Source organism: Heterocephalus glaber, unplaced genomic scaffold, assembly GCF_053883595.1.
Source record: "Heterocephalus glaber isolate CG9 unplaced genomic scaffold, H.glaber_assembly_v1.0 deba00001465, whole genome shotgun sequence".
In the NCBI taxonomy this organism is placed as follows: domain Eukaryota; kingdom Metazoa; phylum Chordata; class Mammalia; order Rodentia; family Bathyergidae; genus Heterocephalus; species Heterocephalus glaber.
This window is the reverse complement of record NW_028258312.1, coordinates 23,048,231-23,063,386: the sequence shown is the minus strand read 5'-3', so window position 1 is coordinate 23,063,386 and position 15,156 is coordinate 23,048,231. Positions and strand designations below refer to the sequence as shown.

The 15,156-nt window shown below is 39.7% G+C and overlaps 1 protein-coding gene across 2 annotated transcripts; it reads right to left on the bottom strand.

Moving 5' to 3' along the window:
- Positions 1-718: 718 nt before the first annotated feature.
- Positions 719-12,712, bottom strand: Lysmd3 (LysM domain containing 3). 2 transcript variants are annotated; one of them, XM_013071175.3, is made up of 3 exons: positions 12,533-12,712; positions 9,111-9,376; positions 719-4,701 (listed from the first exon to the last, which is right to left on the bottom strand). In XM_013071175.3, exons 1-3 carry the CDS (start codon positions 12,543-12,545, stop codon positions 4,036-4,038), a joined length of 945 nt encoding a protein of 314 aa, XP_012926629.1. In that variant the 5' UTR covers positions 12,546-12,712; the 3' UTR covers positions 719-4,035. The 2 variants fall into 2 exon arrangements, with proteins under 2 accessions (XP_012926629.1, XP_004841734.1); XM_004841677.3 differs by having other exon boundaries at positions 12,552-12,710.
- Positions 12,713-15,156: the final 2,444 nt, after the last annotated feature.

Genomic DNA, 15,156 nt, shown 5'->3' with positions numbered 1-15,156 from the left:
CTATTAAGATGTTTTGCTTTTTTTGGTAGCAGGGATTGAACTCAGGATCTTGCACTTGCAAGGCAGGTGCAGTGCCACTGAGCTAAATTCTCGCCCCTAAGATGTTTTGCTTTTAACTTCGTTTGATATAGAAAGCGAGTTTGATAATAACATTTTATTTAGTGAAATACATATTTATGGAGCAGAGATGCCTGCATCATGCACTGCTGAAGAAACCACCGCCATGAACAACAAAAGAAAACTCTAGGATGGGATTAGGAAAAAGTTGTGAGGACAGTGATTTGCAGGCAGTATAATATTAGCATAACCACTGACTCCCTGGACTGTCACAGAATGGTAAGCCATTCCGAGATTCTTGTTAACGTTCCTCCCCTCCCAGGTGTGCATTTCTGTGTGTACAGTGTCAGTGGCTTTGGTTTAAGATGGTAAAGTCTGCAGCTAGCAAAAACTTAGTAAAAAAAACAAACCTAAATACTTTAGGATGCTTTCGAAAATGGAAAAACACATGGAAAAAAACACAATTTACTCCCTTAAACTAAAACCCTAGAGCTTTCGTTTCACTTACGTCCTACCAGTAATCCAGTGGAACAAACTGGAATCTGAACTTGGAGACCTCCGGCAACTTGCTCTACCTTGTATCTCTGTATCAAACAATTAGAAAGTAGAAGGGGGAAAGTAGGCTTTACCCAGTTAAATTCACCAGCTTTTCACTTTAGACTGAATAATAAAATAGAAACTTTATTACATTTTCAGATCTTTTAAAAATATGAATAAAGGGCATAAAGTTTCAAAAGTTTTACAGTTGTACATGCTAACAATAGTCTACTATTACATTTTCCAATTGTACAAAATACATTATACAAGATTTACAGAGTTTGCATACATAAAATGAAATAAAGCATTCAAATATTTCCATGATCTAACAGTGCAATATGCACATACTGAGAAGAAAAATACTGATTTCCTGAGCAACATTGTTGTAATTCAAAATAAGAATGATTTCTGTCATAATGCACCATATTTAGGCATAGGCTTAAGAATTCCACCTTGGGCTGGGGACACACATCCAGGATAGAGCACTTGCCTACCATACAGGAGGCCCTGGGCTCAATTCTCAGCACCACAGAACAAAAACTAAAAAATACCCTCAACTTAGCCCTGTAACACTCTGACTGGATCTTTGCTTCATGTTTCTAACTGTATTCTTCATATTTCCAACTAGAAGTAGACCTTGAAGGAAGAATCAATTATTACATAGTGGTTCACTGAAAACGACTTTTAAGGCCAATGAATAGGTAGAGTCCCGGAAAAAGCTGTAAAGGTCACAAAGTCCTCTGGAGAAGACAGTTGGATATGACTTTACACTTCTAATTCTTAATGTGACCAGCAGATGTTAGAAGTGGACAGCCAAAATATTTCATTTAAATGGCCAACCTTCACAGTTCAAAACTTAACTATGTCACCCAGACATTTTTAAAAATGTCCTAAAACTATCAGATTTTTCACTTGCTACTCCAAATTTCTAAGTGAACCACAGTGCTATGATTCACAGTTCCATCACTTTAAATTTGCAGACAAACACAAAGGTAAAAAGCCTCAAAATGAATTCAAATAAGCCTTTTAACACCAAATTCCCAATTATTAAACAGTACTTCTGCTTGTTGTCTAGTTATACAATTTGCATTTGCTACAAATTTAATGTATATTGGTATTTTTAAAAAGATAAAATTCTGGATTCTATTAAATATTTTTAAAACAAAGATTAAACTAATTCCATATAACCTGTATATAGAATTATATATAATTCTAATTATATTATTAAAATGTATATAATTGAAATATACAGAAAAAAATAAATCGTGTTTCATCAGAATATATGTTGTATTTCCTTCAAAAAGGATACTCTGCAAGACAGAAAAGTTTTAATGAGTACGCATACCCTTACTTGAATCCTGAACCGGACCCCTCTGTCACAATTTCAATGTAAAACAAACGAATCAGTGACTAATTTCACCAATTCGATGTTTACAGAGCATTCAAAGGACATCAGCCTGTTCTGTCTTGAAATAGTCTGCATTTTCTGCTCCAAGCTGGGTTTTGCAGCAGGCTTAAAGACAATGGAAGGGCTGGGGATTTAGCTCAGTGGTGCCCACCTGCCTCACTAGCGGAAGGTCCAGAGTCCAATCCCCTGGTACCAAAATAAAAACAAAAATAAACAATGTAAACTGCTCAAGTTAACACTGAACATAAATTTAAAAATCACTCCTCCTGGGCCGGGGATTTAGCTCAGTGGTTTCACCGCCTGCTGTGCAAGCGCAAGGACCCGAGTTCGATCCCCAGTACCAAAAAAAAAAAATAATCCTCTTTCCAAGATGCTCAGGGCACACTAAAATAACTTAAAATTATTTAGCTAAAAGACTTCCTAAATCAATTCACTGCAACTTCCCTAAGTCCTCTGATATATGCAAGGCTTTAGAATGTTTGACTTGTCTCATCAAAAAGCTGAAACGTTAAAGATTGGGAAGCAATGCCCGGAAAATGTGTTGGTATTATGTATCTGACGGTGACTATTTTACACAAAACAGCCAATCCGGATTCCACCAAATCTCGCTTCTATTGAATCATTTTAGTTACATTTTATAAACAAATACCTTTTTAAAAGGTGAAGGATGGAAATTGATAGGCAAATGCTTATTAGCCAGGCGGCAGCTGTGGCGTGGCAGACCTTAGAAGGTGGCACTATCAAGCCCTCTCACCCAACCATTCACCTCTGGGCCATGTTCCCCAACCTGCCATCATCTGGACACCAGCTGTCTGACCTGGACATTTTCTCTCTGAAAAATGCAGGGTAAGGGATCCACAAGTGAAGCCATTTTTGTTATTAATAGAAAATGCCTCCTAATGCTTTGTTTTTGCTTCATGAACCATTTTCTGCAGCAGACCTCACAGGCAAACAATAAAGACTTGTACTAGGGCTGGGGATTTAGCTCAGTGGTTCCGCCACCTGTCTCACAAGTGCAAGGACCCGAGTTTGATCCCCAGTACCGAAGAAAAAAAAGAAAAAAAAGACTTGTACTGAACCCATTACTTGTGCTTGAATGTGAAGGTACAGTGGAATTTACATAGCCTATGTAATAAATCCAACTGGACATCTGAAATTCTACTTCAATTCTAGAATATACATTAACTTACATAAAGCATATTATAAGGCATTAAATGTAATTAAGGCTTGTTACTATTCGTAACAGCAATGACATCACAGTATGTGGAGTTATTTCTAAATAATGCTAATCTGTACTATAACACTTCAACGATGAACTACAAAGTGCTTTAAAATATTAAAAACAGGCAGACGTGAGGTTAAAGGATCTAAAAGCATTAAGACAAGAAATATTTTTAGCTTTAACCTATTCCAGTGTTCCAGTGATCAAGTGCCAAATTTTCAATTGTACCACATTATTTTGGTGGTCTTAAAAATATTTTAATCATTTCTTAGCCTCTTTCAGAATTAAACATGTCTGTTTCCTAGCATAGGTGCTACATGTTTTTTAATAAAAGTTTCAAAAAGGAATGTTAAGTACTTGCTATCAATTTTAGGATCAAACTTTTTTTTGCAACTAATCTGGTGGTTCACAGTAATAAATTTTCTTCAGTTGTAGACATCTGATGTTATCATTATTCTGCTTCTGAAATGTAACATGAATAACCTTAAATAAAAAATAATTACTTAAAATATCAAATTTAAACATAATCTTTGAGTAAGAAAAATAACTCATCTTCCAAAGGCTTCCTAAACACATTTAAATTCATTTTCTTCTTTAAGCACTGAAACAACAGACTTAAGGACTGAGTGCTCTTAACTTGAACAACCATCAACTGTAGGGATTTTATATATAATCTACTTGTAATTGCTCAAAGTTTTCAAAAGGTAAAAACAAAAACAGCATCTTCAGTCACCCTATATTGTCTTTGCAGTGGTTACCGAGTGTGAGTGATTCACCACATTCCAGATGCAACGCACTGAGGAGCTAATTGCTATGTTTTGTGTCGAGCAGCAGCTGGCTGAGGATCTTCACCGTACAGTCTGTGGCCATCTTGTTGGCCAACATGGATTCCTCTGGTGGGAGCAATGCCATTTTCCATTTCCCTGTACTGGGATGATGGTGTGATTTCTGAATGCAAATGTGAAGAGTCCACTGTTGAATGGTGACTAACGTCCACTTTAGCTAAAATTTCATAGTACAGCAAGTAAAATACTGGTGTTATTATACCTACTATCAACATTATCACTACAGCTGTCCACCACCCTATTCCCCAATCTGCTCCGTAATAGGGATCCTTAAGTTTTGTGTTTTTGTTATCAGGCTCAAAACGGATCTGTTGTGAAGTTAAGGCAGACACTACCTCATTAAGGTTCTCCTTCTTGGTGTCTGTACACTTCACTATTTGTTCTATGTCTCGATCAACTTCTTTTAAAAAGCTACCAGCCGACTCATTGGAAGAAAGACAGTCATTTGCTGGCAGGATTTCCTGTTGTTCTGGAGCGTACTGAACAGCTGAAGGACGTGAAGCCTGTCTTCCTTTTGGAGCATATAGTGATTCAGTCAATGAACTAAACTTTTTAACTGGAATTTTGATAGCTCTAAGGGCAAAAAAGTCTTGATCGCTGATGAGATTGTTAACTCTCTTGATATCTGCTACCTGTAGGAAAGAAAAATGCAATACTTAACTGTATTCTAATTCAAACTAGAGGTAACAATCATCATTCATCCCACTTACTTTTGGGGGAAAAACTGAGCTTAGTTACTAGTATTAAGTTACCATAAGAGATTTGAATTTTGATTTACAAGCCTCAGGAATCACCAACTCCTTTTTATAGTTGCCTCTATGGTATAGTAACACACTAACGCTCACTGTTAGGTATATTCTACTGTGCTGCTTCCCTCCGTACCTCACACAAAAACACCACAGTTCAGCTGCGCATGGGAGCAACGCGTGAAGGAAGGCTTACAGTTACTGTGCTTGTGGTCTTTATTCCAACTGGCCTATAGGCAAATATTACCATTAAAAGTCCGTATTTTATCCAACTAAGATGCCATCAACTCTAAGATGTATTATTATTTTATTTAAGGGGGAAAACCCCACCAAATATAATGAAGATGCCAACGTCCTAACTTCAAAGATGTTAAAATGTGTGAAAAAAATGCATGTTAGAATAAAATACAGTGATTTCTTCCCTTTACTTTGTCCTCTGAAGCCGATGTTTTCTCCTGAAGCCCTCAGTGTGAATATATTATCCAACCATCTTGGCAATCGCCCACATACATTTGCGTCTCCACCTGTCTGTATGCTCTGTCTCTGCGCTAAGGCACAGCATTTCTCAAAGTAGCAAGTACACGTCCGGTTCTCTCACCACCCGTAAGTCCCTGGTCCCATTTGTCTTTTCCACCAGTGGTTGAATCAGCTCTATCTAACTGTCAGAGAGGTAAAGTGAGTGAGTCTAGGATGAAACTTAGATTTCTGGTTAGTTTGGTCAGCTCTGTGGGATGCTGCTGTTATTGTCCGAGAGAAGGGAGACTGCTGGCTCAGGAGAGGATGAACAAAGATTTCAGTCATAATGCCAGTGAGGGGCTGGAGATACATAAGCAGATGTCAGATCTTGCAGTTCACAGGCAAGGTCCTCCCTCATTTTGCTTTGCTCATGTTAAAACCTTACGAGGTAGGTTCTCCTATGATACGGTCCGACTGTCCTCCCGCTGTCTCCAAGTGCTTCATCTCAGTCTATGGCACCCACTTCAGACGTGAGAATGACCTGAGAATCAGGGTCACTAGAAAGTCTGGCAGAAGGTGACGGACTAGATCCCCAAGGGATGCCCACACTTAAGGGACATATTCAGTATGAAAAATCCACAAAGGAGATTTAAAAAGAGAGGCCAGGAAAGCAGTATTATACCACACTGGCTGAAAGGAGTAGGACAAGATTGGAAGCATGACTCATACTTTCTAGGTGTGTGGCTCGGGGCAAGTTGTTTAACCTCTCTGCCGTTCAGGTTCCACGGCTGCAAGATGTCAGTAACAATATTACCTAGCTTATCCAGGCAGGGTGAATATTAATGAATTAAAATGTTTGCAGAGTACATTAGAACAGTGATCTAAGTACGCCATATAAACGTTAGCTGTTAGTGCATATTTAGTAGGAAAATCAGAAATGGGCAGAGCACAGGAGATTAAGCAAAGAGAGTTTTTAGGAGGAAGTAGTGAAGAGAAATCAACTGTAGAGTAGTGATGAGTGAAGACCAGAATAAGTCGTACTGGAAAACTCTCTCCCAGTGTCACATGTGGAAGAGCAGATGGAGAGGACTGAGTATCATCTAGGAGATGAACCAGTATAAAGGCTGTTGGTCATCTTACTTTGGAACCCTTTTGTTTTAAAGTAAATGAAGATTCACTGACAAACCTCAAAGCTTAAACTCATTCTCTTTATATGCTCTTTGGATTGGTACTGTATTCTCTTACTAGTAACTTCGCAACACTCCCTGAACCAGGCTTCCAAGGATTAGCCCCTACCTAGGTTATCTCTCTAAATGTTTTGTTTGCTAACTTCCCTGGTTACACTTGGGATTCCAATCCTGCATTTTTATTCCCTTCACCACTGTCTCACAAAGGGCATATTTTTAATAATTCTTAAGACTACAGCTGGAGTACAGCACTAACCCTTACTGTATTTTTTTAAATGACAAATCCTTTTGTATGGTTAATCATCCATTGCTAATTGAGCTCCCATCAAAAGGGAGCCTGTGTGTCTTAATCCCCTACTTCTGCTGTATCAACTTTCCCACCAACTAAGCCCAATCCCCTTCTCTTCGCTAAGCTAACCAGCTGTCATCATTCTTCCTTTCAAATGATGAATCAGCTAACTTATTTGTGATTTTCCCCCAATATATGTTCTATCAGCTTCTACTTTGTTGCATATATTTTAGTGTAGTCCTTGTCATCTTCATCTGAATTATTCCAGCGATCTCTTTATTGGATCCCTCCCTCAGATAAGCAAGGTCCTCTGCGATTTTGTTTCCCTCACGTTAAACCTCACGATGAGTTCTTCACCGCTCCTGTCACATGGAACAGACTTGGCTTTTGTTTCCTCAAAGTGCCTCATCTCAGTCAGTCTGCGCCACCCATTCCTGAAACTCTATTAAACTCCTCCCACTGTTTGCCATTTTCTTCCTTGAAATCTCTACACAACTGTCCCACGCCTGAAACACTTGTTCTACTTCACTGGACTTACAACTTATTTTTAACCACTGAACAGCGCCTTCTAATTTCCTTCCAAAGAGTATCTGCCAGGTGTATTAAAGGCAAGCTAAGACAGCTACTGGGCCGCCCTCGTGGGTGTCTGCCTTGTTTTGGCACTGCCCCTCTGACCTAAGACACACTCAGCCATTTATTTCTCAGTGACCTCGCAATTTTAAAAATACATCTTCATACGTGTATTTGCACTAAAAACTGAAATGAGATATTTTCTAATTCAGTAACAACAGGAATGGTGTTGCCATACATAAGCACATTTTGGAACAAGAACGATTACCCCGCTCATCTTATCTCGTCACTAAATGCATTTCAATAAAATATTTTATTAATTTTTAAATCAAAATCTGTAATGTATTTGTTTTGATAAACTGTGAATAACTGCAATAATTACCCAGAAAAAAATACATAGAATCTTATGGCCATAGGAAGTTTTTTTTAAATTCAATTTATATTGATACAAACTCAAACATATAATATGAAATTAGAAATGCTATGTTCCTATTGTATAGTAGGATGGTAAGCAATCAATAAAAGGTTTTCAAGTACAAAAATATTTTATATAATAAAAGATCCTGTGGGAGGATAAAAATAAGGAAAAGGAATAATACAGAATTTCATGCTAAAACAAAGTTCTTATATACACACACACACACACATATATACTTGTATACACACACACGCACACACATTTTAAATGAAGATTTCAGGTAATACGTCTGACAGTACTTAGAATTCCATGGACACATTAAAGGAGTATTCTAATAGTCTTATTTTTCAATGTCAATACTGACAACATTCTGGAAAATATATCCTTTGTAACTATTTTGAGTCATTAGATAGAATTTAAGAAGTTCACCTAAAAATACTCAAGGAGGTAAATAGTAGATACATTTTAAGTTCTACTAATTTGAACGTATGAGAACAGTAAGTCAGAAAACTGATGTTTTAAATCCGCCTAAATGTCAGTGTGTTTATATTACAACATATCCTACTACGGACCCAAGATGGACATGACACAAGTGAAATGAATTCAAACACAGTTCGATATCAATTAATTTTTCCAAAAAAATACCTTTCCTTTTTACTTAGTAATTCCCCTTCTGGTACTCTATCCAAAAGAAAATAGGTACCAACACTTCAGATATGGTTGTAATGATAGTCACTGCACAATGTAAAACACGAAGAAAATCCTGGCTATTCATGAATAGAGGAACAGCTTAATAAATGTGGTAGGTCCATATATTATTATATGGCTATTTAGAAAAGTTAGAATCTATAAGGTTTTGAGGGATGATTATGACAGCTGTCCATGATATACTAAGAAATGAAAAGTACATGATGCAGAATAATATGCATACTATACTATATATCAATTTTAAAATCAAAAATAACCACACTCCAAATATACAAGTATATGTAAATATTTACAGGCATAAACAAAGCTACAGAAAGAAATGCACCAAAGTAATAGCATTGGTTATCTAAGGAACTGGGGCAGAGAAACACTTTTCCTTATATATTTTTACATTCCCTTACCGTGAATAAAATATTTGGGTATTTTTCACTACTGCTGATAAGATAATGGATTTAGAGATAAACAAATTAGAGTATTTACTTAAAATTTCAAAAAATTAACGTCCATTGACATCACACAGACTTCTATGTAGAGAGGGAAAAAAAAGCAAAAAAAGGAGAAAAAAGGAACAAACAAGATAAAAACCACATGGAATTTATTTCAATTTGGGTTGGGCAAGAAATGATTTATTCAGGACTACATTATGTAAAACTAAATTAAAACTTACCGTGCAACAGTACTGAAGGGCTACTGCATTTAAAGTGTCTCCTTCCTGTATGTCTTTCGTTAATAAAATAATGTCATCAAGTCTATCTCTTGATGTACTTCTTCGGACTCTCTCTTTTCCTCTGGATCGAAGCTCATACACTTCCGCATCCTCCTCCAAAATATCACTGTCTGTACAATTTCCAAAAGCATGTACTTGACCACTGGACTGCACTCCAGGGAGAGGAAAACTGTGATTCTGATGCCTCCCTGCCATGATGTTCAAATCTGAAGGAAAAAAAAACCACTTTGGCTTGTGGCTGATTCATTTGACTGATTTAGAGGCATCGTACATTATTTAAATAGTGATTTAAGTTATATAAAAACTTAGGTTTCAAAACACTGAAGTGCAACCAACATTTAGCAGGGGAGACCATGGCACAGGAGGAAGAGGTGCCCTAACACACAACTTCATGACACATGTGGGGTAATCCCATCTGCAGCAGGCACAGTGCTATGTAGTATTAGGTTAAAAATTAAGCTCCTCTTACTCAGAGAATGTGAAGTAAAGAAGGGAAATGATGTTCTGGATGTGCTAAAATCTTGTGCTCATATTTATAACTAGTAGTTCTGACAGATTCAGAGTATGTTCATACACGTACACAGTATGTTCAGGAAATGTCCCTGCCTGTTCTGCAGAATAGGCTCGCCTGGGACTGAAGCGTCACTGCACCGTTTACCTCTTGGTCACAATTTCTATTTAGCGTAGTGTGTGACTTCTATATAGGCCACGAGTTTGCTCTTGGCCAAGAATTTTTCATCTTCTGGAAACTTTTCATCCCAATTAAGGCTCTTCATCAGATTTACTTTATGGTCCATAAAGATTGTGAACAGATTTTTGGTGACTGTTCATTAATATTTAGTAAAAACACAGTAAGGCAGAGTGAGAGATGGCCTAATTTTAAAACAGGTATCGATGAATACTTCTTGTTTACTTGCATATTCACCCTCAACACCTTCACCAAGTTGATCTATTTTCATTAAAAACAAATCCAATGAGTTCAATCCCCGGAACCAGAAAAAAAAAAAAAAAATGCAAGAACCTAAAAACCTAACAATGCACTCAAGTAAAGATGACAGCTTGGTTACTGTGGTAAAAAACAAAGTGTTCGTAAGAGGCATTTTGGTGATAAATAATTGGAACTTTAATATAGCTCAGATATAGAAAGAGAAGTTAAAGATCCTGGCAAGATTTCTGATTTGCATAACGGAGTAAAAGGTGGTGCTATTCGCCAAAACACAGAAGCTGGGAGGGGGCGTGGCAATGATAATGAATTGCCCTAAGCTGGCAGAAAGCACTGTCCATTAGACAGGGGAGCTGTACAGTGACGTCCAGGGGAAAGGTCTGGGTTAAAAACAGTGTCATGACTAATCTGCACAAAGGTGAAACTGTAGCCAAGTACAGATGAGATTATCTAGTCACTAGGCAAACACCTCTCACTAAATCTTGGTAGGAAGTAAGAAAAGAGGGTCCAAGATCAGGATTTAAAGAATTTCAAAACTTGAAAACTTGGTGAAGATACTAAAACCTGCCTGCAAGGATGGAAAGTGTGTTCAGAGGAGGGAGAAACCATACAGGTGTTATGGAAGCCAAGGAAGCAAAATGATGCCCCACAGGAGGACTCAGTTCTGTCTTGAATTGTAGGGATGAGTACCATGTGAAAAAGGAAAGAAAAAACAAATCAGAAAAAACTCAAAAGTCTGAATTTGTTAACTTGACAAAAACAAATTATTTTCTCTATGTAGGCACACACTTATGTTTTCAACCTATTTCATATAATTGAATCAAATTCCTTAAAAGCCACTTTCTAACCCTCCTCTTTTGCAGCACTGTAATACTTTAAAAATTCAAGGGATTCTATTAATACAGTAACTAATAGCTATGTATTAACTAGATTATTTCAACTGTTCCCGGAGGTTCTACATTATTTATTACCAAGAAGTACAGTTACTATACTAACTTGAGTCACTGATCAAGAAAGCTATCCATATGTCACATCTCAAAAGGCATTCATGATTACAGCTATTACTTCAAGGATAAGTTTTATTTCCACTTACTTGACCAAATCATTTTTAGCCCATGAATGCCTTTAATCTAGCCCAGTGGTCGTCAACCTTTGCACAAGTGCTGCAGTGGGCTGTCTGTACCCCTGAAAGCTCTAAATGGTTTGCTGCCACTGATCTAGGGTGCTCTGTGGATGACAGGCAAATTTTATACATGTACATGTACATTTTTCTAGGGAGAATATGTTTCATATTTTCAAAAGGCATCCATGCTGAAAAAAATTGACATTCATTATACAGAAATTCATACATCGCTACACTGACCTAGTTATGCTGTTCCTTTAGACTTTTTCTGATAATTTATTCTTAGAACCTCAAAACTAGCTTAGCACAGTTAATTGAAATTCACTGAGCAATGCCCTGTAGGCATTCAGACATTGATTTTAATGTCTCTCTCCATAATATGTTGCTAATATTTAAAACCTCACCTGTTTCACTCTGTCTACTCTCCTTCTCAATGAATGCAGGTAGCAGATTACCACAAACTGGCTACTCCTATCTGAATAATCAAGAATTGGTTGTCTATAATCAAAGTGAACAGGTAGACTTTGGCCCAGGCAGGTAATTACCTGGGCAGCTACTCTGGGATTAGAAAGTACAAAGTAGTATTCAAGGCATCTGGCTCAGTCCTCTTTACCTCTCTGATTCTAAGGACTGGAAAAAGGGACGAAAGTCTCCTCACAGAACTGGGAGAAGCCTGCTTGCTAAACGGATCACAAGTGGCCAGAAAAAGTCACCATCGGCGGATGCAGTGGTAGAGCTCTCGTCTGCTGGGTCTGTACCTGGCAACGGTTTTCCAGACAACCTTAGTACCATATATGCGGTGGCTGCTGCTGGGTGTCTGTCTGCCTTTGCTCTTCCCCGCTCAGGGGGCGAGGAAGCAAAGAACAGCAGAGCCCAACGGGGTCAGCACCTGGACAGAACCACGGATCCGCCAGGTCCAATTTTGTTTTCAAAAGCATCCCTCTCCATTCCTCGCTCCTAGTTCTTTCTTCTTTCTTTCCCTGCTTTCTCCAGCCACGATTACATCTCTGATTTTTCTATCCCAGCGTCGCACTCGGACGGTGGACCAGACGCAGTACAAAGTTGGAGCGGAAATGCGGTGTCCCGGGAATCCCGCAGGTAGGAGGGCGTCGCTCCTCTGAGTCTGTTTCCTCCCACCCAGTGCGACAAGTAGCTCAGGCCAGCACTAAAGGTCCTGCCATTCTCCTCCGGGGGGTCCGTATCACGGAACCGGCCCGAGCCCCGCCGCCGCCCGGCTGCACCTCGAGGAAACCCTCAGCTGCTCCAACCCCGCCCGCCCGGACCCGCGCACCGCACCTTGGGCCGCCATCCTCACCTGGCCGTTAGCAGGGGACACGCAGCGAGGACACAGATACCGGGCCCGCCGCCATCGCCGCAGACCCCAGCAAGCTCATGACCTAGGCTCAGCTCGCGGTAGTCCGGGCTGGCCGCCGCCTACGTCTCCGCCCTCTGGACAGTGCGCCACGTCCGCAAACCTCCCTTGCGTCATCGCGTCAAGTGGGCGGTGGTGGGCGGGAAGGGGGAGGAGGGCGGGGGCGGGGCGCCAGGGTGAGCCCGGATTGAGGAGGCCCACCACAGCCCCAGCCTGGGGCGCAGGCGCCTGGTGGCCGTCTGGTCCCGGGGGCGGGGCCTGAACGCAACCACGCCCACTCGCTCCCGGTCCCGCCCTCATCCCCAGGGGAGGCCCTGGGCCAATGAGGCTTTAGGTTCCATCCCCTTGAGGCTTTAGGTTCCGGCGCCAACCCCGGGACCCTGGGCGGCCTGCTGGCTGCAGCCTTGGCCGAGGCTGTCCCTAACAAATGCCCTGCAGGGAGGGCGGTCCTGAGGCTCTTTGGGGCAGCTGTTGTGCACTTCTTGCTTTGCCTGAGAGTTTTCTTTAGGCTGGGGAGGAACGCTCCGAAAGCCGAAAGGACAGCGTCAACAGGCCTGGTTTAGGGAGGTGCTATGCTTTTGCCCTTGTGGGAAGGCGCCGACCGCTGGGACGGGGCGAACACTGCGGAGTGGGGTTCGGTCTTGGTGATCATAGGTGAGGGAAGTTTGCCACCTAGAGCCAGGCCGCGGAAGTGAGAACGTGTGTGTCCGAAGCTCTTTCTCGGGCTCAAAGGGACAAGGTTGTCAACAAATCGTAACGGGACTTACTTTGATTTGAAAATTAACAGAAAGTCGTTGGTAGTCATTGCAGGAGTCTATGTGATATTTCTGAAATAGGAAACATCTTCATATATTATTTTTCCTCACAAATTTGCTAAATAAGTGTGATCAAATGTTTGCATGTATGTAAATGAATAGAAAGCATTTTAAGAATGTGTCTGTTGGCATTACAGGCATTGCCCTTGTATGCCCATGCTCTTATTGCAATGTCTATTTTAGGCACAAATAGCCCGGATGCCGGTGCACAACATTTCAGAGTATCTCGTGAAGCCTTCGAAACTTTATTCTAAATTATTTTCAAAGGGTCTGCCTTTGGCTTTCTGAGAAGTGCCTCGTGAAGATTAGGAATCCTGCATTACAAGATTAGTCTTTTATTTGAGGGGATAGGCACCATGCTCCACAATCCTACAAAAGAGCTGCAGAAGACTAAAAAAAGAAGTTCTTCGGAACTGTTCTGTGTGCTGTTGGCCTTGTGACACGCCTGTCTGTAACCATTTATCACTGGGACATTTTCTCATCAGTAGACAAAGGATATATTCCCTACTTGGCGTGTAGGGCTTCAGCTGCTCAGCCTCATGAATGTTAATGGGAATACAACCTTCTTTCTGCATATAGGTTACTTTTCTATTTTAATGTCAATGGGCAGTGGAATCCTTGTGAGAGCCTGGGTGGTGAAGTTTCCAGCACTTGTATACAACTGCTACCTGTATCCTTTATGCATACTTTCTCAGTGATGTCCACTTGCTCTTAAATCATGATTTGTATTTCACAAAAGTGCAGTAATTAAAATTCTTACCAAAAGGCCATAATAGAATTATATTTTATTATTAAAATATACAAAGGAAGCAGTTAGCCGTGAATTTTGGCTGCATTCCAAAAAGCTGACCAGCAGGAACAACTACTTTGTCTTTAAAAAAAAGGATGTCCTCAATGCTCAGCAAAGCCAAAAAGATTTTGAGTTTTTTGAGATCTCATCTGATATAGTTTCCATTAAAAAGCTGTAGCTGAAAGACTGTTTAGATTATAGAAATATGTGTTTTTGTCACTAATGGTTAGGTTTTGAGTTGCCCCAGAGTAAAAGCTGTGGAAAGGGTATAAATTGATACAACCTGTTTGGGGTGTCATTTGGAAATATAATACCTATCAAAGTCAGAAATGGATTGAACTTTTATACTGCTAAGCAATTACCTTGGATTCACGTGTAGATGTACGTGTGTAGGAGATTTAACAGATTATTCAGGAATGTTTATCAAAAGAAGAGCCAAAAAAACATTCTAAATATTCATCAGTACCCAGCTAGATAGTTCTGGTATGTCAAGACAATGCAGTATTATACTTTGGATCAAAAGAATGAGTTAGGGCTGGGGATGTAGCTCAGTGGTGCTGCCGCCTCCCTCCCAAGCACAAGGGCCTGAGTTCGATCCCCAGTACCAAAAAAAAAAAAAAGAGTTAATCTTTATTTGTTGTTTTATTCATTTGCTTATCTAAAAATTTTTGTGGAAAAAAATGTATATACAGGATCCTTGTTCTAGGCCCTGCAGATACTGTGCTTAGAAAGTCAAAGTCCTTTAGCTATGGAGTTTGCATGACTGGAGGCACAGAGAAAGATCTCCAAACATAATTTAAAGTTTAAAAAGTTAATTACCATATAGGAGATATGATGTTTTCCTTTTGGAATAAAAGGTTAAATTTTATTCTTCCACCCCTCACACCTTTATCTATGCAGGAGTTGCATTTAACTTTTCATTCTGGACAGTTAGTCAAAGACT